The sequence below is a fragment of the Carcharodon carcharias genome, chromosome 5, assembly GCF_017639515.1.
Source record: "Carcharodon carcharias isolate sCarCar2 chromosome 5, sCarCar2.pri, whole genome shotgun sequence".
In the NCBI taxonomy this organism is placed as follows: Eukaryota; Metazoa; Chordata; class Chondrichthyes; order Lamniformes; family Lamnidae; genus Carcharodon; species Carcharodon carcharias.
Window position 1 is genome coordinate 131,354,509 of NC_054471.1, and position 24,211 is coordinate 131,378,719.

Genomic DNA, 24,211 nt, shown 5'->3' on the forward strand with positions numbered 1-24,211 from the left:
TCCCTGATTGATTACATTTCACTACTTTTGTACTTTTTCTTATCATAACACATTTGAGTACGTTTGAATACATCCAATCGGTAACCGACACACCAGTTCCATACTAACTCTATCCTATTTAGTACATAAACATGTGATTTTGCAAACCAGTTATTCTAAAGGATGTATACATAATTATATTATCCAATCAGAATTAACACACGCACACAAAGGCCTTGGTTCTTACAACTCAAGATTGTTTGTGTTTCATCAAAGCCTCCTCTTTGTCCATTGTTCATCTTCCCATTTCTAAGCTAAAACCATCTGCCCCTTCCCTATCTGAGAGAGGAGTACACTTAACCTAATTTATGCCACACCTTTGCCTCCAGTCTGACTCTCAAGGCTGTGCAATGTTCATCTGGTAATCTTCAACTCTTAATATGTTAGCAGCCATGTCTGCCTGGAGATTTTAAGGGTTTTTTCAGTAAATTCTTGCTGTATTCTCTTTTAGCATTTTTAATTTCCCTCTAACAGTACCCCCTTCTGGCCCTTGGCAAAGCCCATGTTGGCCACACCTTAAGTTGAGAATTCCTCTTCTGGTCCTTTGGGTGGCCAGTCATCCAGACCGCTAGAGGAATCCTAAACCACCTAACCTTTTCTTCTCCTGTCTTCTCCATTGGAGTATGCATAGGTCGGGGAACTAATGCGCACCTTTGGTTTGTTATTGTCTGTGCCTGGAGAGTCCCTTTCCAGGTTTTACGTTGGTAGATGCAGAGTCCAATAGCCCATAAAAGCATGATTCCTGTGACTATCGTCATACCCATTCTAACAATCTCCCACCAATTTATCAATCTTCCGGCCATAGCATAGGAAGTAGCTGATTGGGCTAACCTCCTGGCCGATTGGGTGGCTAAATCCACTTGCACATGCCCCCTCGATATTTGCTTTCTGGAAGCTTATACATACGATTGAGCTATCCTTGTTGTATCCTGCATGGCTAGGCATACTATTCTGACAGGAGTTTGATCAGTGAACAATTGTCATCCCACCAAGGGCTAAACAAGTATACTGTGGTTCTGCCTGGCAAATGGAAGCCTCCTGTAGTAAAAGGATCGGTCACCTGTAGGCAGTAACTTGAGTTGGTGACACAAAGTAAGTCCCCATAAAGGAACTCAGCCTCGCTGGTCATGAAGCACCATTGAGTTGAGGACACCTGAATTGCTTTAAATGCTTTCTGAATTGGTAATGTGGTGAATGTGACTTTATTCGTATTTGTAAATACCTCCAGCATTTGACATGAGCACACAATGTAATTTCTTGATTATGTACAACAATCTCTAGTAATCATCAGTACCGTGTCTTTTACATAGGATATATATCCACGTAGCCCTATGCAGAATACCATCCCCCCTTTACTCCTAGGGATTCGAACCTATAGCTGCTCAGGAATGCCCCATTTGGATGATGTTCTTGGGGAATGGCCATGATTAATTTTACGCCTCCATCCTCTCCTCCAACTTGAGGTTGTGTAACCACCAGTTCCTGCCTATCCTTGCGTAAATTTGAAGTTTAATGGTATACTGATTTGAACATGTGTTTGGGAATTGTTCCGAACGTGATATCTTCAATGTCGGATTTTACCCCATCAATTAGATCTCAAGCTAGCTTATCGCATACCTTCCCTGTGGCTTGTGATTCAGCTGTGTCTATTATTCCGTCTGCGGTCTGCCTAAGGATCCGTAGTAGACCTTCTCCTTGTAGCTCCACGGCTGTCAGGGCATGCTCTGTTCCGTGCGCACTGAAGTGCAACCCTCAGGCAGTCTCAGCGGCCATCCAGGAGGCATAATCATTTAAGTCATAGATCTGATCTGAACTAAGCATGGAATTGGCACTCCCAAATAGCCCTCTGTCTCCTAGTATACTACTTTTTAACTTAGCCTGTGCTTTTGCTCTAATTCCCGGGACGATTCTAAATTTACAGTCTTTGACTATCTTCTTCAGTTGCCTTCTAGCCCATTTTATGGAATTCTGGTGGCTGTGACAAGTAGTATGTAACACTGACAGGAGCTCCGAGATATTGTATGTTACTTCCAAGGAGACCATAGTTACGTCATATAGCAGTGGTTTCGATTTTCCTATCCTGACTATCCCATCTGTGGGGGGACTTACTACATCTGGACGTCATCAAGGTGAAACATTGTGTATCATAATAACCATGCCTATTACACATTTATATGTTTCTTGACAATATTGTCCCTCAAGACCCGGTTCCCAAACAAAGGGAGGTAGATCTGTCCATCTGGCGGTCACATTAATCTCTTGATACATCCAAATGCTTATTGATGAAAAACTGGTAGGGGGCGTGTACATTCTACATCCCCATACCACCAACCCAGTCCAGTTCTATTGTCATAAATCCCAATTATCATTACCCCACCATTCGTGTCTATGCTTATGCTTAGTGAGATGTTACTGGGTGTGATTTTCCCTCTGGGGTGTATCCTCAAAAGTGTGTTCATCAGTTCGTCCTTACCCTTGGGTAAGTACCACCATCCTGTGAAGTTCCCGTTGTTACACTCGAGTGGTGTCAATCGAACTGGCTGCCCTGGTGCTGTTAAATGTAAAGTACTCTTACAACTCTTTTGTGTGATCACACGTGGGGGTCCTGTTCCCAATTGTTCGTTTGATGTGTCCGTGGAGTGACTTGATCACTAGCTGTTGGGCTTTCTTATCCATTCCCCACTTCCTCCTTGGGGAAGTAGTATGTACTGCCCAGAGTGAAGGCAGGTATCATTATTGACTTTGACCATTGGTGCTTCCCATGCCAGTGCTGCCACGCCCATAGCCAGGATCACAGACCTGTGGAAACATTAACATTGGCTCCCGTTGTCCGGGTTACCGCTTAGTGATTCATCATATATCTTTAACTGTGTAATGCCTCCATTTATTTCCCATTTTCATATCTACAAGTGTGCATGTATCACATGTCATTATTACCTCGTATGGTCCATGCCACCAGGGACAAACCCTGTTTGCTCAGGGTTGACCTTGACCATCACCTTATTCCCCAATTGGGGGATCCGTTGTTGCTCTTTGGATTTGCACGTTTCCATATCCTTAATCATCTGTCGATCTCTAACTTCCTCTCTCAACTCATGTAATTGCTTACTTAATTCCCTTACATAGTCCCGTATTCTTCCTTTCAGTGGCCCTACACCTCCTCCTACTATAATGCCTTCAGGTACTTGCATGGCCCTTCCTGTTATCAATTCAATGGGGTGAACCTGGTAGTCCTATTTGGTGTAGCCCTAAGGCGCATCAGAATGCTGGGCAATACAGTGGCCCAGCTGTTCCCTGTCTCCTGATAAATATCCTTGCACTCTCACCTCTCCTACCTGCTCCACTACAGCCCATCCTGTACATGGATTCGCATTCGTTATTCTTCAGGATCCATATACAGAGACAGTCATGTCCACCTTTCTGAAAGGTTCTTCTCTTACCCTATCTACCTGCTCATCGCCACCTTGTATATCACATACATGTTCCTTTCCTTCGATATTCATAAATCCTGCGGGGTTATTTCCATCATTCCTTACTATGATTATCCTACCATTCTTGGGGAGTAACAAACTTTCCCATTGGACTCTCCGAGCATCCGATACAGTTTTAAGTCTTCCCGTGTTTAATATTTGAACCAGAGTGTGTGCCGTATGCAATACTATCTCTCCCAGCTTCATTATGGGTTCGCTGACTTTTACTGCCCGAGCAACACAGTTGAGTGCCTGAACACATCTGGTCAATCCTGTGGCCACTGGAGACTGTTTGTTAGAATAGTATGCCACGGGACGTATTTGATCCCCATGTTGTTGCGTCACTAATAGCCTGCGTTGTTATTATAGTAAATATGAAAAGGTCTGGGAGCCCTAAAGCTGATGCTGTAACAAGCCATTGTTTAATCTCAGCAAACGCTCTCTCACGCTCCGGGGTCCAGTCAAGTTCTTGTATGCATTCCTTAGATGGTTGCCCTCCCTTGATTAAATCTTGTATCGGTCTTACTTTTTGTACCTCGCAGGCACATTAATAGAGTCAGTAATACATCTATTTAGCCTTTTCCCAGCTTTCCTTTTACCTGTAAACATCTTGTGGTAAATTGTTGTTAATTATTTTTTCTCCTTACCCTTCAATTGCCTCAACTATAGATTCTGAATAGCTTTACCTCTAAGGTTTTTTTTTCCTCATCGCGATCATCCTAAGATTCTCTTGAGGTCAGTTTCTTTATTGTCTTGATCGTTTAAAATGTTCCTTACTCTTTAGTCTATATTAACTATTCCATGTCAACAGGGATCTCTGTCTCCAGATCTTTGCTTATCTCCCCCTGTGCAGTTCCAATGTCTCAGTTGATGGCCAGATTATCAAATTCAGTTCCCTTAAAGCAGTTTGTACATTATGCCCTCTTTCCCTAACCCTTTCTCCTACTTTCCTCATACCATTTTACACATGCAACAGCTACCATCTTATCTCGTTCAGGTTGTCTGGAGAGACTTTACAGTCCAATAAAGTATTCTCGAAACAGTTTTAAAACAGAAATCAAGCATTGACATGTTTTGCTTCCTTATCTTCTCAAACATCTTATTGTCTCACAAGTAACCCATTAAATTATGTCTCACTTTTTTTTAGCAGATTTCCTTTAACATTTAATTCATCTCTTCAAAAGAAACCCTTTTTTATCCATGGGAACCACCTAGATCGTGTGTTTATGTCTTTTGATTTTCCTAGAATCCTTTTGAAATTCTGGTAATTTATTTTTTCCTCAGAATTTTAGAATACCAACTCCTATGTATCAAGCCCAATCAACTTGGAAGCTGGCGATGAGGGTTATTCCCTACTCGTCTGCAAGGGGGTGGTACATGGGTTGGTTTATCTCAAACAAAGGCAAACCCTGTTTTATCTTTACAATACCTTCAAATTGTGATTTTTTTGCCAGAAATCTCAACTCAAACCTTATACTCAAAACTTTGGAATGTTTGAGTATACTTTTCCTTTAATCTAATATGGGAGTTTTGACTCTAAAGTGCTGAACTACACACAAATGACAATTTAGGGATGAAAACACATTAAAGCTTACATACAAATGCTTCCTTGCACACAAACAAGCACATATATAAAGATATGTATTTATATTCCTATAATATTGAACTTAACTCTAAACGAAACTTCAAGTAGCAGTGGGGGGAATAAAGGGATCTTGGAGGCTCCACCTATAGGGACAATGAAACTGGCCAAAGCTCACATTTCCTCTGCTCCTGCCTGTCATTGTTGACGAACACCCCCCCCTCCCCGGAGGGGTAGCCCCTTTCTCACTTTCTCCTCAGCACAAACAGCTCTTGAAACTTAGATCAATTCATTTCTTTTAAGTTACAAAAATTCAGTAGGGGAACTGTCAGATCCCCATTATCCTTCCACATATTCCCAATATCTGTTGGTGGCCCCTGGGAGAAGTCAACCTGCCACTGCGACTGGCGCAACTCGACCGAGATATTTCTATATTAGTTTAGTTTGTTGCAGATACAGACTCAAAATGAGTTCTGTAGCTTTGTCAGTTTTATCGTTAATCTGAGCTTTCTACCACTCCTTAGAGCGTGATGGCGGATCGCCCGGCTGCCAACCTTGTTGTTTCATTCTGCTGATCAGCTTTTATACTTCCTGGTGAGGTGAAGAGACATGGTTCCTTCACCTCCCCATTCTGCAATGAACTCTAGTTCAATTTTCTCAGTCATACTCACATTCACACGTTAAACAGGGACCCACAGTTCCCCCGAGACACTCTGTTTCCTTAGGCTCAATTGCCCCAACTGTCCACCTGAACCTCCCTGGCTGAAACGTTCGGATTCGCCTTATTAGACCTCCGTTCTACTCTGACGCGAACAACAGGAGAGTATCTTTCAAATGAAAATACTCACCAGATCATTGTTCCACCTTCACGGAGGTCTGAGCGAATCCTGCTGACTACGCCACTGAAGAGGCGAATTTACACTCTCCGATCCCGCAACGACCACAGAGGCTCGGGCTTCCTTTTCACCGGTTTTATTTAAGCATATGCAAGGGAGCCACAATCATTCCTAAGAATGAAAACCCAGCTCCCTGATTGATTACATTTCACTACTTTTGTACTTTTTCTTATCAACACATTTGAGTACATTTGAATACATCCAATCGGTAATCGACACACCAGTTCCATACTAACTCTATCTTATTGAGTACGTAAACATGTGATTATGCTAACCAATTATTCTAAAGGATGTATATGTAATTATAGTACTCAATCAGAATTAACACACGTATGCAGAGGACTTGGTTCTTACAACTCAAGACTGTTTGTGTTTCATCAAAGCCTCCTCTTTGTCCGTTGTTCATCTTACCATATCTAAGCTAAAACCATCTGCCCCTTCCCTATCTGAGAGACGTGTACACTTAACCTAATTTACGCCATACTTTTGTCTCCAGTCTGACTCTCAAGGCTGTGCAATGTTCATCTGGTAATTTTCAACTCTTAATATGTTTAGCAGCCATGCCTGCCTGGAGATTTTAAGGGTTTTTCAGTAAATTCTTACTGTATTTTTTAGCAGTTTTAATTTCCCCTCCTAACAAGCCTCAACTCCAATTTCCTGCCTTCTCCCTATAATCTTTCAACCCGTTACTAATTTAAAATCTGTCTATCTTCTCCTTAAATTTATTCAGCGTCCCGGCATCCACTGCACTCTGAGGTAGTGAATTCCACAGATTCACGACCCTTTGAGAAAAGTAATTCCTCCTCATCTCTGATTTAAATATACCACCCCTTAACCTAAAACTATGGCCTCTTGTTCTAGAATGCCCCAGAAGGGGGAACATCCGCTCTGCGTCTACTTTGTCTATCCCCATTAGCATCTTATATACCTCAATTAGATTTCCAACTCCTCTGACTCCTTCCTTTTCACCTTAGTAGGAGACACCTGGTTAACTTTTAGTCCCTTCCTATTTTGTGTGGCTGAGATGGGAACTTGCGAATGATTAAGCATTTGTTTTTTTTTGCTTTAACATACACTATTTTATGGCCACCTGAGGAGTAAAACATGACTCCCCTATTGTACTACTTCAAATCTGAGCATAACAGGTTTTCCTAATGGATTTAGAAGGATGAAAGTGTTTACTTAATGTCTGTGATTAATGTCTAAGTACTGATTGCAAAGAAACAAGCCTGGCAAGCTTTCTTGAGTTTTAAAACAAAAAGGGGTTAATTTTTATTGAGCTAAAATCCCGCCCAGGCAAGGATAGCAAAATATTTAAAAAGGTAACCTCGTAACCTTTGACCTTTCACAACCCACATTCACACACAAGAATGCAAAATTTTACAAGTCATACCCTAGGTAGTTACTTTCTCAGCCAAATTAGAGTACCTGCTGAAAGGTTAAAACAAATTGAGAGTTCACTATTTATGAGTCCTTTGCCAGTAACTGTGACTGTGGCAGAAAATTTCCCAGGTTCACCTTTAGATTCCAAAAGTTGAGTTGAAGCCCATGTAAATGCAGTTGTCTCAGACAATTTCCTTTTAAAATGTAATCCATCTTTTCCAAAAAAATCAATGACTTTTGCATCCAAGGTTGCTTTTGATGGAAAATCTTTATGCTGGATTTTTAATCTAACTGAGATAGGGCCTTAACTTGGGAGAGGATAGAATAGAGAGAGTACTGACTACTTCTGTTATAGCAGCTGTATGAAAGAGACTTCAAAATGGTTACTTCAGTCACATAATCCTCATGTGGGTGTTCGTTGCCGACCTCACCTTTGCTGCAGGCACGGTCCAAATCCTCACCAGTTAGCACATTGGCACACTCATCAAAGTGAGTGAGGGGCTTAATGTCGACCACTCCATCACTGGCCTGGGACCTCTCCCTCCTGTGGTAGGCCACCTTCTCCTGCATGGAAACAGATGGAAAGAGCGTGAGCAGGATGCATGCCACTGCATGGAATGTTTATGTGGTGAGCAACACCATGGACAGGATAAGGATGCGAGTTCCAGAGGAGATGAGACTGATGGAGATGTGAGGATATGTGTGAGAGTTAGTGGCGTTGTCTCTTGAGATGTGAAATCCCTGTGGATGTGTGATGGGTTTGAGAGTGTATGTTGTGATGAGGTGGTTGACTTACCCTGGCTGAACAGATGAGAGTATTTATCCTTTTCTTGCACTGGATGGTTAACCATCTCTGTGCTCCGTTGGCGCTGATCACCACTGCCACCACTCCCCAGGCCAGATTGGTAACTCTGATGGACCTCCTGCGGCCAGAGCCGGGATAGAGGACATCATGGTGACCTTCCACTGCGTCCAGCAGGCGCCCCAGAGAGGCGTCACTAAATTTGGGGGCTGCTGTCACCTTTGCTTTTGGGGCCATCTGTTGCCTGGAACAGTCCTAGTCTGTAGACATTAAGTTGGCTGCACTCTGGTGCGCTTTAAGGATGGCATCTGGAATGAAGAAGTGCTGAGGAGACAGTGTGGCGGGCACATCCGAGTCCACTCGCCAGCAATCCTGCATGTTTCTTGTGAATGCATTATTAATGAGGTGGGACATACTGGGAAGGGAACAATATGGCGTGAAAACCTGCCATTGCGGCCAATGGGTAAAACATCTTTTTTCACATCCGCTACTGTACTTTGTACAAATCTGGGATGATTCCGCCCTATTTGATTTCTTCCTCCTTAATTGACGGTGTTGACCTTTTAGTGGATACTTCTTCACAGATGGTGCCAAACCTTCAGTACTTTGCAAGGTGCCTATTACTTGTGTGTGAATCTTGGCTTCAAGTGACATAAAAGCCAGACATAACCCCATCCTGTGGAGTAATAGAGAGGGTTGATGAAGGTAGTGCAATTGGTATTCTATATGTGGACTTCAAAAAGCATTTGATAAAGAATCAGATAAAGACTTGCTGGCAAAATTGAAGCCTATGGGACTAAAGGAGCATTGGCTGCGTGGAAACAAAATTGGCTAAGGAACTAAAAGCAGAGAGTAGTAGAAAACAATGGCCAGAATTTTGCGTTCCAAGGTCGGGTGCGTGCTCGACCTGAATGCACTTAAAATTGCGCAAAAAGATGTCAGCCATGCATCCTTGTGCACGCGTGCAATATTGATGTTGGCAGGCACATGCAGGAGTTGGAGCAGTGCCCGCTGACATTTGAGGGCCAATTAAGGTCATTAAAAAGCCAAATGACCACGATTTTACGTTGTCCATGCGCTTTTCAGCTCATCACATGGGCAAAACGTGTGGCAGAATTCACAGTTTTAACATTTCCTCATGCACGGGTGGGATAAAGGTCCCTGGACCAGCAACATTTTCTCTGTCATTGCCAGCACTTTCCTTTGTGAGTTGTCCCAGAGTTCCTTAGCATCTCGTTTGATTGTCAAGCCAGCATCTCAGGTCCTCAGCTTCCCTGGAAGGTACCTCTGAGTATTGCAGCACATTGCCACTTCATTTTCAAGGCACTGCTCCTCTGCATTGCATCTAATGGGGATAGTGTATTTCGTAAGTGGAATCTCCTCTGAGAGGAAGAGAGGGGCAGGAGGTTGAGGAGGCCAGGTGCGTGTGGGCAGTGTCCCAGGGACAGACTTTTAAAAGGAGAGGCATGGGCTCAGTTGGTGCAGGGCTAGTGGGGGGCCAAGGCAGGAAGGCACGCTGAAGACACCACTACCCAGCGTCTAGAGTGTTCAGGCAGCACTCCAACTATCTCCAGATGTCCGAGGTGCAGTGCCGCAGGAGGCTGCGCCTCTCCAGGGACGTAGTGACAGCAGTACATCACATCCGGAAATTACCCCCAACTGTGTGGGCAGTCACCCATGCTGGTGGCTTTCAAGGTCACGGTGGCCCTCAATTTCAATGCCTCCAGTTCTTTTCAGGGCTCTGTGGGGAATCTGTGCGGCGTTCCTCAATCAACTCAGTTGTATCAAGCTTGTGACTGATGCTATCTTATGGACACGAGGCGAGCCATTTGGAGCAAGCACAAGGCTTTGCTACGATGGCTGTGTTCCCCCATGTCCAAGGTATAATAGACTGCACTCACGTGGCCATCAAGGCGCCAGCAGTTGAGCCTAGAGCTTTTGTCAGCAGAAAAGGGTTCCACTCAATGAATGTTCAGATCATCTGCGATCACAGGACACAAATTCTCCAAGTTTGTGCCCATTACCCTGGGAGCTCACACAATGCTTACATCTTGCGGTACTCACAGGTACCAAGGCTGTTGGTGGCTCCTGCATGAGTGGATGGATGGCTCCTGGGTGACAAGGGCTTTCCCTTGAAGCGGTGGCTGATGACTCCACTCTGTCACCCAAGAACTGAGGCCAAGGAGAGATACAACAGGAGTCATGACTCCACAAGGGCTCTGGTGGAAAGGACCATTGGGTTGCTGAAGATGCGCTCCAGATGCCTGGACCGATCAGGGGGAGCATTACAATATCCTCCAGAGCATGTCTCCCTAATAGTCGTTGCATGCTGCGCCCTACACAACCTGACTCTGGCAAGGGGAGACCCACTGGAGGCTGAGGAAAGTGAGGCAGCTCCACAGGTTAGGGAGGATGACTCAAGTCATGGTTCAGAGGAAGAGCCTGGGGAGGGGCAGAGTGAGGACCTCGAGGCAGAGGATAGGAACCCTCATGAAGGCTGGGAGGCCAGGGATGCTTTGGTGCAGCGAACCGCCTACTAGGCATCGATACCTCATCAAACCAATAGACTGTCTGCTTTGCTAATAATCAACAAATGAGAACCCAACACATTATGCCAGCACCACACAACGCCATACTTTTACAAGCCTGTAATGCATCTGGCACCTATTCATACCATCCATCCAACCCAACCCATTTAAGTGAAATGAAGTTTGTGGTAGTTAACGTGAACAAACTATGACAAATAAAGTATCCATCCACCCCAAAAATTAACGCAAAAATATCACCCGTGACACACCGCTGCTGTGCCCAAGGCACCTTCAACTTACGTCTGCGGGTGCTGCATCTTGGTGCCTTCCCCCTTGCTGACAGTGGCGTTGGAGGCAGCCTGCTGACTCTGCTGTCCTGGTGGTCCTGATGACCTTGGCAGTCGTCCTCTGGCCGTCGGAGCCTGAGTAGTCTCCACCTGGGAGGGTATCCAGCCCAATGCTGGGCATTCCTCAGTTATCGTGGCATCTTCAGGTACAGCGGTCACTGGCAGAGGGACTGAAGAAGTGGTGTCCTTGTCCAGAGCACCCTGAGAGAAGCCCATAGAGATGACAGGCAATTTGTCTGCCAGTGTGAGGTGCAGCGTCAGTTTTCCCCATGCATCCTGCTGGACATCCAGCATCTGCCACCTGATGGACAACTCCAGAGGTTCGGTGCCTGCCTCGGACACAGCATGGTCCTCGCCCCCAGCTTTGCTCCCACTGTCGGCTCCTTGGGACCTCTCTGCCTCTGCCAGCTCCTCGTACAAGTGTGCTGTGCCCTCACTGCTGTGCATTACCCATGGAGCTGATCAGCCGATGTGTGAGTATCTGCACTGGTGCCTGGTTCATAGAGACAGTGTGACGGCTGGTGGAGCTCACTGGGGGTGTCCTCTGGGTCGCCGGCAGCTCCTGCGGGAGGAAGGCCAAAGATTAGTACATTCTGTTGTCATAGTCACTATGCATGCTAGGTAGGCTGAGGAGACAGTGGAACCTGCTGCATGGTGCCATCTACATTGGAGCTTCAGTGGGCTGTCTGGCTATAACAGTTCAATTTCTGATGAGAGGAGCCCATTATGTTTCCGGTACCCACCACCCATGCTTCTGCCATCTGCATTCTTACCTACATCTGAGACCCCTGCCTCACCGTGACATAAGGAGCGAGCTGACCGGTGGTATCCTTGCTCCAGTGCATCGTCCTCTCGCTTAGTGAGGACACAAAAATTTGGCATTCCTCCACTTGTCCTGTGGCACTCCATGGCGTTAAGACTCTTCTCCTAACAAGGAAAAATTGGCTCATTATTGCTCCTTCTCCCTGAAGGTCCTTTCCTGGTTCCCCACCTGCCCCCCCCCCCCTCAACTGGGTATTAGCTGGGCCATGTCACTGTGGCACCTCTCACTCTGCAATGCACTGCAGCCAGTCGTGCTGATATCCCAGCTTTGGCAAGGCAGGCATCAGTGCCAGTTGGCATACATAGACCCCTGAACGATCCGAGAAATGGACACCCAACTAAAGTTCTCGCTCAGGTCCATGCCATTTCTGCACTTAGCCTTGCTGACCGCAGAAGATCATTGAATGTGGCAGTCGCGTTTCACACTGGACAGGCCTTAATTGTCCAGCCCGCGATCTCGGCCAGAACCGGGTTTTATACCTGCTTCCAGCAATACTAACTTCGGGCACAGCCCAAGGGTAAAATTCAAGCCAATAATTTTTGAACTGGAAGCAGGTGATGCTCCTCAAGGACAAGTGTTGGGATTACTTGTCTTTGACATATTTTTGACCAAGGCTTGGGTATACAGGCTGTAATTTCAAAGGTTGCAGAGGATGTGAAACTGAGATGTAGAAATCCATGAGCAGAATGTTAACAAACGTCAAGAGGATGTAGACAGATTGGTGACGTGAACAAAAACATGGCAGATGAATTTTGATGCTGAGAAGTGTGATGTTATTCATTTTTGTGGAAAGAATGAGACAAAATGTTAATATGGTGCAATATTACAGGGTGAAGGAACAGAGATCTGGGGTTATACTTACATAAGTCTTTGAAGATAGCAAGTCACACATCATTCTGACTTTGATCTTTATCACTGTTCCTTCACTGTTGTTGGATCAAAAACCCAGAACTCCCTCCCTAATAATATTGCGGGTGTACCTGCACCACATAGACTACAGCAGGCGGTCCGCCACCACCACCTTGATGACAATCAGGCATGAACAACGAACGCTGATCTTGTCAGCCATGCTCACATTCCTTGAAAGAAAAAAAAGGATACGTTGAGAAAGCTGTTTTAAAAGACATACGGTCTCCTTGGCTTTATAAATAGAGGCATAGAGTACAAAAGCAAGGAGTTGATATTAATCCTTTACAAATCACTAGTTAGATCCCAGCTGGAGTATTGTGACTAGTTCCAAACACCACAGTTCAGGAAGGAGTGTGAAGAAAGTGTGGAGAAGAGATTTACTAGAATGGTACCAAGAATAAAGGACTTCAGTTACTTAAAGAGAAACAAAGATTGTTCTTCCTAGACTTAATAAGTGAAACTGTTACTAGTGGTAGAAGGTAAGGGCTGAACATAAGAAATAGGAGCTGAAATAGCCATTTGGCCCTTTGACCATGCGCTTGCTTTCAACAAGATCGTAGCTTATCATCTATCTCACCTTCTGCACCATCCCAATCTCCTTTAATTCCCTTAGTCTTCAAAAATATATCAACCTCTGCCTTGTATATACTCTATAACTGAGCAACCACAGCTCTCTGGGGTAGGGAAGTCCAAGCATCCAGAGCACTTCGAGTGAAGGTGTTTTCCTCATCTCAGTCCTAAAAGGCTGATCCTTATTCTATGACGCTTACCCAGTGTTCTTAATACCCCACCCAGGGGGAAATATTTTCTCAGCATCTACCTTGTCAAGTCCTAAAGAATTTTATACATTCCAGTTAGATCACCTGTCATTCTTCTAAATTGCAGGGAATATTGACCGAGGATGAATCCCTCATCCCAGGAAACAATCCAATGAACTTTCATTGCACTCCCTCTAGAGCAAATATTCACTTCCTTTCATAAGAAGACTAAAAGTGCACACAATACTCCAGGTTTTACCTCACCAACCTAATTGTACTAAACCTGCTTTACTCTTATACTCAATCCCTTTGTAACAAGAACTAATATCCCTTTTGCCTTCCTTATTGCCTGCTGTACCTGGATGTTAACTCTTTGTAATTCATGGGCTGAATTCACCGGTTGGCAAGCTGGGGCGGGGCCCACTCGCCGACACGTAAAATGACATGCGGGGACTTTGGGCGGGCATCCCGACATCACTGCGCGTCATTTAGATTTTCAGTTCGGCAGGCACGCAGCCGAGTCGGCTGTGCGCCTGCCGAGTTGTCAAAGGCCTATTAAGGCCTGTTAAAAACGAATTTAAACAATTAAATGAGCTGCCTGTCCAACCTTAAGATTGGCTGGCAGGCGACGGACCCAGGCGGCCTTCACATTTTTCATGGAACTTCATCCACAGGCGGGATGAGGTTTCATGAAGTGATTAAAAATGCAGTAAATTTTTTTTTAAATCGTTGATATATCCCAGCTCGTGACGTGTCACATGAGGGGAGATGTTTTAAAAGTTTTCAAATACTTTATTTAGAAATTTTAAACTTAAACAAATCTCTCTGAGGCACAGAGCACTTCTGGGTGAGCGTCATGCTGGCTGGGCCTTAATTGGCCCGCCCATGTAAAATGGTGGCACGCACCTGCCCCCGCACAACCCCCCCCCCACGACGGGGGTCAAAATTCAGCCCCATGAACAAGAACACCCAAGTCTCTCGAAGTACAAAGATTTCCTGGTCCCTTACTACTCAAAAAATATTCTGCTTTTTTATTTTTCCTACCAAAGTGGATAACTTCACACTTCATCACGTTGAAATCAGAGGCCATAGATTTATGGTTTTTGGCAAAAGAACCAATTGGGTAAAAAAAATTACTCAGCAAGTTTTTATCTAGAATGCACTGCATGAAATGGTGACGAAAGCAGATTCAATAATTACATTCAAAAGAGAATTGGATAAATATTTGAAGGGACAAAAACTTTTAGGGCTGTGGGCAAAGAGCAGGTTGGTGGGACTAATGGGAAATTGCTTTTGAAAAGCTGGTCCAGGTATAATTGGTCAAATGGCCTCTTTCTGTGTTATATAATCCTATGATGATCACCTGACATCACCAACAAGTAGCTTCAACATGATGGTTCGAAGGTAATTAGGATCCAGCACTCTCATGGAACTCTGATTATTTCCCCTCCCAACCAAGCGTTTCCAAGAACTTCGCAGCACCCACATCACCTCAACCCCCAACCCCACGCCTGCTTAGTTGAGATCAACTAACAGGAATCAAATCTGAATTTTACCTGTCTGACTGAAGCTAGTGGAGAATGCTAGGCAATAGGCACTAAAGATATCCGGTGAAGCAAGAGAGGATTGCAGAAAAATTTATTAAAGTGAGATGTTTTGGGTCAGTTCATATTCTGGCTAGGCATGAAAGGTATAGACAAATATTTGCATTGTCTACTTTTTTTTCTATAGTTAGCTGAGGCATTCTAACAACTGAAAATAGGATTAAGGGCATGGATCAAATCAAATTCTTTGATCTGTGGGCACATTGACAATTGAAATAATTAGATTTAGCTTTATAAGTTAGTGGCTATTAAGTTAAGCTGGGAGTTAGCTTCACTTTGTCTCTTTTTAAACAGGACCTATGAACAGGAGATGATAAAGAAACAGGAGAAGATGATAAATGAAATGACTGCAGCCCACATCCGGGAAACACAGTGCATGCTAGCAGACTTCAACAAGGCTCAGGAACTCCTGAAGGATAAAATTTCTTCTCTGGAAATCTTGTATGTTTTGTGGCATTTTTAAATAATGATTTTAGGACCTAAAGCAAATAGCTGTAGTATTAGTATTAGAAAGGATACTGATTCATTTGTTATTTACTACTTGGGTAAATATAGAACTTGATGGAAACGTCAGAGAAGGAGTAGGCTATTCAGTCCCTCAAGCCTGTCAGTTAGAGCATGACTGAGCTGTACCTTAATTTCATCTATCTGCCATGGTTCCATTACTCAATATATTTGCCTAACCAAAATCTATCAACCCTAGTTTTTAAATTTTCATTTGATCTAGCCTGAACAGCATTTTAGAGGAAAGTAATCTAGATTTCCATGACCCTTTATGTGAAGTGCCTTTTGATATCACCCTTGAACAACTTAGTTCTAATTTTAAGGTTACGCTCTCTTATTCTGGACTTTCCCACCAGAGGAAATAGTTTCCTTGCAACTACCCTATAATATCCTGTAATCATCTTAAAACACCTAAATTACATCACCCCTTACTCTCCTGTACTCAAATGAATGCAAGTCTAATGTATGCTACGTGTCCTCATAATTGAATTCTTTTAACTCTGGTACCATTTTGGCGAATCTGTGCTGATACCCCACTAAGGCCAATATATCTTTCCTGAGGCGCAGTACCCAGAATTGACTCAGTACGCTAAATGAGATCTAACCAGGACTTTGTATTCCAACTGTCTTGAAGTGAAGGCCAACATTCCAGAAAGTTTTAAAATTATTTTTGTACACGGCATCTACCTTTTAGTGATTTCTGAACTTGGACCCCTAAATCTTGAACTCCATCTGCCAGTTTTGGCCACACACTTTATGCGTCGTTTGCAGCTTTTTGCTCCCATCTACACTAGTTATTGTGTCACCTAACTTAGTGTCATAAGAACATAAGAAATAAGAACAGGGGAAGACCACAAGGCCTATCGAGCCTACTCTGTTAGCGTCACCAGCAGACTTAGCTATACAGCACTTTATTCCATCATTCAAGTCATAAATGTCTGAGACAATAGTAGAGATCTCTGAGGGATATAACTAGTCACATTCTGACAATTTGAGTATCCATTATTCCTAGGGCAGAATTTTCCCATCCCACCTGTGGTGGGTTTCATGGCAGCTGGGAGCGGAGAATCCACCGATGTAAAAACAGCTTGTAATTCTCCCAATAGTGGGTTTATGGCGGGTCGGTTATCCGTCGACTAGTGGCATGAACTCCACTTGCATTCATCAACATATCATGAATGCTCATTAAAGTAGCTGCTCACTGGAATCTTGTCAGGCCTTCCGACCTTGCATCACGCCAGTGGAAAATTACATCGGCCTCAAACCCGTTTGAAAAGGGGTAGCGTGCACAAGTCAGACCTGAGTTCTCTGGTAACTTCTAGGTGAAGGGAACGTACATAGCCTACCTACCATAGTGCTGCGCCAGTCTTGTTGCGATTAATGGGGCTGGAGCTGTAGGGTTGGTCTGCTCCTGCCCTCTGCCTACTTTGTCCTGTAGAACACTGCTGTTCTGTGGTACTCATGCAGGCCTCCACTTTCAGAAACACTTCAATTGGGGGTGGGCTGTGAGGCGAGGGTGGGGTTGACGTACATGATGGGGGCAACGGGGAGGGATGGCTGGAATGGCGGTCAGGAGGAGGAGTGAACACAAATGGAACAATGGAGAGGGAAGGCTCTAGAATGGTGGTCAGGGGGAGGAGTGAATATGAGGGGGGCAACGGGGAGGGAAGGCTGTGGAATGGCAGTTGGGGAGGGGTGAACACGAGGGGGTCAACGGGGAGGGAAGGCTGTGGAATGGTAGTCAGGGGAAGGAGTGTATACGAGGGGGACAACAGGGAGGGAACCTGTGGAATGGCAGTCAGGGAGAAAGGAGAACACAATGGGGGCCTTTCTGGGATCACCCTTTAACCTCCTGTTGCCGCAGGAGTGAGTGAACAGGAGTCTGCTTAGAAAGAAAGGAGGAAGATCTCCTTGCAATGAAAGCCACTGAAAGCCAATGGCTTCATTAGCACTGTTAGAGAGCTACTCAGAACTCAGTGGCTTCACATAACAGTCACTACATCTCAAGAGTAACACATAGGAATGTAGAATTTGGGAATGCAGGCATTAATGAGGGAGACACAGCTGTATCATATATGGCATTTCATCAATGAAGGCCTGTCACCTGTTCACCAGATTTGACACTCCTAACAGGCCAAAGGGCATCCACTCATTAACCATGAGCAACTGACTGGTCATTAATATGCCACATCAGAGATTGGAGCACAGAGGTAGGTTGGGTCACTCATCTCAATTAAACTTTAGCATCCCACGCATGGCTCAAGGTGTTACATATTTGCGATGCCATCTTAGTTACCTGAATGTGTGTGGTAGTGTCTTGGGGACAAGGTGGCATCAGCCACCATGCAAATAGGTCAGGAGAAACTATGGACCCTTACAGTTTTCAACAAAGTCATCTTCTGAGCTTCACTTTCTTGCCCCTTGAATCATTAATGTCTTCAATGTTTCCTTTCAAAGAGAAGGCAAAAGCAAATATAGATCCAGGGCTTAATGCAGCCTTTATTAGCGTCCTAATGCAATGGAGGTGATGAAGGAAGGGGAGGTGACTCTGCACGCAGCTCCAGCAGGAGGGATATGGTCAAGCGGAGCCAAAGCCATGAACAGGAGGGTCAGGAGGAGAGACCTAGGCACCAGGGCCAGACCTAGGGTTTATCATATAAGAGTCTACTATTTACAAATGATTGAGAGGCAATGCCATGCATGTCTGCGCTTGTCCCGAGCTCTGGTACATCACATACCACATTCTTCGTGAAGACCTGACGCCACGTGGAGTTGGAGGGTATCCCCTGCCTGTGGCTTTGAAGGTGACCGCAGCACTCAATTTCTTGGACTCTGGTGCAGCATCTCTCATTCCCCAACACATTGATGCATAAAGGAGGTCTCAGATGACCTTACAGAAAGACCCATCATTATGTCAGTTTGCACGGGATGAAGATAGCTAGGCTGAGAGATTCACTGTCTTCGCCGCCATCTCAGGCTTCCCAAAAGTGCAGGGTGCAATAGACTGCATCTATGTGGCTATACAGGCTCCATGCAAGCAGGCTGTAATGTTTATAAACCACAGGGTTATCATTCCATCAATGTACAACTGGTGTGTGATCACCAGAAGCACATACTGCACGTTTGTGTACGATACCCTGGAAGTTGTCATGTCATGACTCTTACATCCTGAGCCACTCCCAGGTGCCTGAGATTTTTGAGGGGCCATTAGGTCTGCAGGGATGGCTGCTTAAGGATAAGGGGTAGCCACAGAAATGCTGACTGATGACACTTGTGCGTAGTCTTCAGAGTCCGCCTGAGGAGAGGTACAATGCTGCTCACGGCTCCACATGTTCCCTTATAGAGCAAACCGTAGGGCTTCTAAAGATGCATTTCAGATGTTTGGACTGCTCAGATGGCTTACTCCAATACACTCCCGATAGGGTATCCTGCATCACCACAGTGTGTTGCGCCCTTCACAATCTGGCAATGCAAAGAGATGAACCCTTGCCAGAGGATGAACTGGAGGAGGATGCGACCTCATCGGAGGATGAAGATCCGGAGGCCCAGGAACCTCAGGAGGCTGCTGAGGGTTAGTATAAACATGATCATGCCATGGAGGAAGGAAGGCGTGGGAGACATGCCCGTGATACATTAATGGCTGACAGGTCCCAGGAAGAGTAAAGTTAAGTGAGGGCACATGGCTTCATCTCTCTTAGCCCTCGATGCCATTTTCTTTCATCTCGGGATGTCCACCCACTTGCAGCAAGAACGAGTCCCTTATTCACACTTCCATGTTCTGGCCTCATGAATCTCCAAGCCATGATCTATGCTTTGGTCCATGGGACCCTCTGAGTGAGCTTACTCTGGGAACTGAGAGCCCACATAGGAACAAGAATAATACGAGAGAAGACTTGAAACCTTTGCCGCCATCTAATGATGCAAACACTGCTGTGTCTGAGATGTGGACATGCCTAGGGATCTCTTCCTCCTGTTTATGTCTTTTCTTCTGCCCCTACCATTGAGGAGACACAGATGCCGCTAGATTATCAATGCTGATGAGCTACCCTCACTCAATGGTGTTCCTTGAGGAAGAAGGGTTAGAAACGCTTACATCACACACTTCCAATAAAGATTTAAACGTATCTCCCTGACATCACACAAGGGTGGGGAGACTAACTGAGGTTGACATCACAGGAATGTGAATCGCACAGTAGGACATTATCACTGAGTGGGAGGAAGGCTAAATTCAAAATAAGAGTATTCCAAAGTACAAAATGACTGCGCCTTCAGTTGACAAGAACATTTACATAACCATCAAATGTATTAACAAAAGTGCAATTTAATTCTAGCACACCTGTGACCCAAAAGTGACATCAGTCTTTCTTAACTTTCCTAACTCTAATGCTATGCCTGGATGCAGCCCCAACATCCACAGCAGAGGTAGAGGCAGCTTGCTGACTGCTATGTACTGATGTCTGTGATGACCTTGGTGGACGTCCTCTGGTAGCCTGAGGCCTGGAGGGCCCCGACCTGATAAGGGTCACCTGCTCAGGGGCAGAAGCACCCTCAATGGCCTGAGAAGCTGGAGTGGATGGGGTCACAGGCAGGGGGGGCTGTGAGTGGCTACACACCCTTGGGGTGTCCTGAGAGGAGACTCCCGGGGTGTCCAGCTGACGCTAAGTCCCCTTGTGGGTGCCCAATGGCCCTGCCTATACTCCTGCAGCAGTAGTGTACCTGGAGGGGGGGGATCAAGGTTCCTTGTCCCCATGTCGCCTACATCTTCATGGCAGCCACCGGGGTGTGTGGCCATGGAGTGCAGGGCCGAGTGCAAATCCAGCAAGACCTACTGGACCAAGGTCTCCACAATGGTGGCCAGCCTTCCCATGGTGACCTCGAGGCGCTCGCATGTTGGAGCCACAACATCAGACAGAATGCTGACGAACTCCTCCATCGTTTACTGTAGTCTGCTGAGCGACTGTTGAGTCTCTGCCTGATGTTCTGCAGTCTGTCATTGCATCACCAGTATTGAGTTGGTGGCTACTTCCAGAGGCTCATCATCTGACTCGGACTTAGTGTGTGGCTGGTCTCCAGCAGCCCCCTGAGTGCCGGAGACCTGAGCTGTCCTTGCCTCCGTCTGCTGTAAGGATATGTCAGTGAGGTGTTCCCCAGAAAGTGAGCCCAAGCCCAATCTACATCTGTGCCCCCAACGATGTGTGTGTCTCTGAGCTGAGGGTACGTGTGAGTGCCGTGATGGTTCTTCCAGAGTTTTCCCTTCAGTTGTAGTCTGGGGGCTTGCCCTGGTGTTCGACTGGCTTGGGGGCCTCGATCTGCTGAAGCCTAGAAAATAGAGTTATGTTAATGAGAATAAGCTAGATAGGACTACAGGTGACTCACTGTAATTGTCAGGATTTGATGAAGTGATGGAGCTGTGATCCGCACTAGGTTGCTGGGAGAGGCTGATCTCCCCTTCCCCACAGGAGTGATCCCTGTCATCGCCAGCCAGCTCGGCTGCAGCCTCCTCAAACTCACCGAGGGTAATTATGTCAGCCATCCTCCCCTGCGTCTGCGCACTCTTGCACCTGTTGTACACCAGCTTGGCTTGTATGAAGAAGTAAGAATGGTGAGTGTTGAGAAGGGATGTAGCAGAGGTTGGGTGAGATGCATGTTCCTTTGTGTGGTGAGCCCTCCCCAGAAGGGCTCGAGAATGGAGTGTGAACAACATGATAGATAGGATGGTGGTGATGTGAAAGTCTCGATGAGAGAATGAGTGTTGATATTTTTCCCCCCAATGGCTGCGTGAAATCCCTGAAGAGAATAGCCATTTGAGTGTTTGATATTGGGGAGAGTTGAAGGATGACTTATCCTGATGGAGCTGATGAGATCATTCATCCTCTTCCTGCACGGGATGGCATTTTGGGTGCAGCTGCAACCGTGCTGACCTGCTCTACAGTGGCTTCCCAAGCCAGAGCGGTGAGGCTTCTGTGTTTTCTGTAGCCATCCTTGGGGTAGAGCACTTGCCTGTGTGCCTGCAACCCTCTGATCAAGGCCTGGAGGACCTGGTGGGTGAAGCGGAGTGCTGCCTTCATCTTCTAGCTGCAAGATATCTCTGGTGGGCTGGAAAAAGAGAAATTGTTTTGGACTAACCTTTAAATATGACACCCGGACCTTCAAACCCGCCAGCTGACTGTGGGCAGATGAATCAGCTCCTGATCCACCGGGTGATTCAGACCGATATGCGCCTTTGCATAATTAATGACCCTCCAAGCGTGGAATCGGGCACAAGTTCCCGCCATTTCGGATAGCAGGATGGGCACTGCTGAAACCACCCAATGTCGCACTTCAGCCTCATTAATGGAAAATTTTGCCCCTAGTCTCTGTCTCTTTTAACCAGTTCCCTAATCAAGCCAATAGGTTGCCTCCAATTCCAGGTTTTCTCACTTTTATTAACAGTCTTTTATTTGGAACCTTGTTGAACTTCTGGAAATTTATGTAAAGAAAATCTATAGACACTGTCCACATCTATCATGTTTGTTACCTCCTCAATAAGTTTGGTTAGTTTTATTATGTGTGGCTTACTCCTTATAAATCCATGTTGGCTCACCGATCAGCTTATATTTGTCCAAATGCTCAGCCACTCTGTTCCTAGTTACAGATGCTAGTAATTTCCTCACAACTGACATTAGACTAATAGGCCTATATTTTCTAGTTGATCTCTTCTGTGATACCGAGTCATATTGACTGAACCATTCTAATCACTGGGTCTGCACTGAGGTATTCCATATAGGTGATAGGAAGGAAAGTAATCAATTTGGGCTCCCACTGCTATGTTGGAAACTGCATGTAGGTTGTTACTTGAGCATCAGACTTGGCTGTCAGACATTCTCGTCCCTTGTTTTGCTTCTTCTACTCCCTACCACTGCACTCACCACCCTCTACCAAAAGTGAAAAGGCTTCCAATATACTATTGAGGCACACAATTGAGAAATGATCACTTGGCAAGAAATTCAAGGGTTTCCAGCACCTTTGCTGTCATACCCAAGCTTGTATTAGCACCTTCTGGACAGGAGACCAAGCTTGACATAACATGAAATGTGTATATAATTATTTTTAGTTCAACTTCACTCTGTGGCAGATTGCCAAACTGGTGTCAGATTTGAATGTGGCTTTCTGCTGCGTGCTCCTGTATGTTGGGTGTTGGTATAAATTAACAAGTGAATTCACTGCAGACCTCCTATTACTCTGTGCACATGGAACCCTTGTCATCAATTGTTTTGACTGAATTTAAACCTAAGTAGTAGATGTTAAAGAGGATTAATCTAACATTAGTCTCATTTGTGTTATGATTATAGTCTTTGTGATTTTTAATCCTGCCTACTTGATTTATACTGGCTGGGGGAGCCTGAAACTCTTACCTACCAATGCCCTGCTCTCATCCCGCTGTATTCCATTTAGCCTGCTCTTCTGAGCAGGCAGGAAGAAAATCCAGTGCAGTCCACAGGGTTCTTCCTTAATATGCAGATTGAGCTCCGATTATCTCATCAGCATCCAGCTGCTATTTCCAACCAGTGGACTGTGTAATGTTCCCACCTGGTGAACCTATTGGGAAGAAGAGTTGGGGCCAGAAGAGCCCCAGACAACATTTTCTTTGAGTTTCTTTCATTTTCTTTGTTGGGCCAAGTAGAAGATGAGTGCTTCCCACCCTGGAAGGAAAATATAGTCCTTCCACGAACTGGGAGCCACTTCCCATCACACTATGATGCCAGCCTGAAACCCATCAGGTTACCCATCTGGCTCACGAATGTCTTTTATAGGGAAGGAAGTCTGCTGTCCTTACATGGTCTGGCCCACATGTGATCTAGACCCATAGCAATATGGTTGACTGTTAAATTGCATTCAAGGGCATTAAGCAATGGGCAACAAAAGCTGGCCTTGCCAGCAATGCCCATACCCCATGAACGAGTAAAAAATACTCCCTCCTCACAACTTGAGTGCTGGGGTTCATTGTTCCTGTCCTGGTGCCAGCCTCCTACTGCCTGAAATGCCACACCTGTCCACTAGCCAGCTGCCACTGCAGCTGATTTCAGTCTGGCAACTGAACAAGTCATATGGACGAGCGATAGAGTTAAAATCACGTAGGCCCTAACAGCTGAGATCAGGACAGTTTACCACGGGTCTCAACCCCTGCCTGTCTGATTCCCATCTCGAGTTAAAATAGGTCTTTTGTCATACATGCAGCCTCATATGTTTTGATTACAGAACAATCATCATAAAGGGGAAGTTAGATAAACACCTGAGGGCGAAAGTAGTAGAAGTATACGTTGATAGAGTTAGATGAAGTAGTGCTGGAGGATACTCATATGGAGCAAAAACACTGGTATGGGCCATTCGGCCAAATGACTTGTCTCTGTGCTCTATATTCGACGTAATATTGAAATTCTTTAATTTACATTATTGTAATTTGTCACTTACAATATCAGCTTGTTAGGTCTAGTAATGACTACTTTTACTAGGCTAGAATAAGATTGTAAATGGGGGTTGATACTCTCATTTCAAATACTTGCAATTTTCCCTCAACGGCGTTTGT

At 45.3% G+C, this 24,211-nt stretch overlaps 1 protein-coding gene across 1 annotated transcript in view; it reads left to right on the top strand.

Annotated features, from left to right (window-relative positions):
• fam184ab (family with sequence similarity 184 member Ab) overlaps positions 1-24,211 on the top strand; it is a 210,289-nt gene that overhangs the window by 175,724 nt on the left and 10,354 nt on the right. The window contains exon 14 of the mRNA XM_041188881.1: positions 15,436-15,582. Coding sequence (XP_041044815.1) covers positions 15,436-15,582 — 147 coding nt within the window. The remainder of the gene's footprint in view (positions 1-15,435; positions 15,583-24,211) is intronic.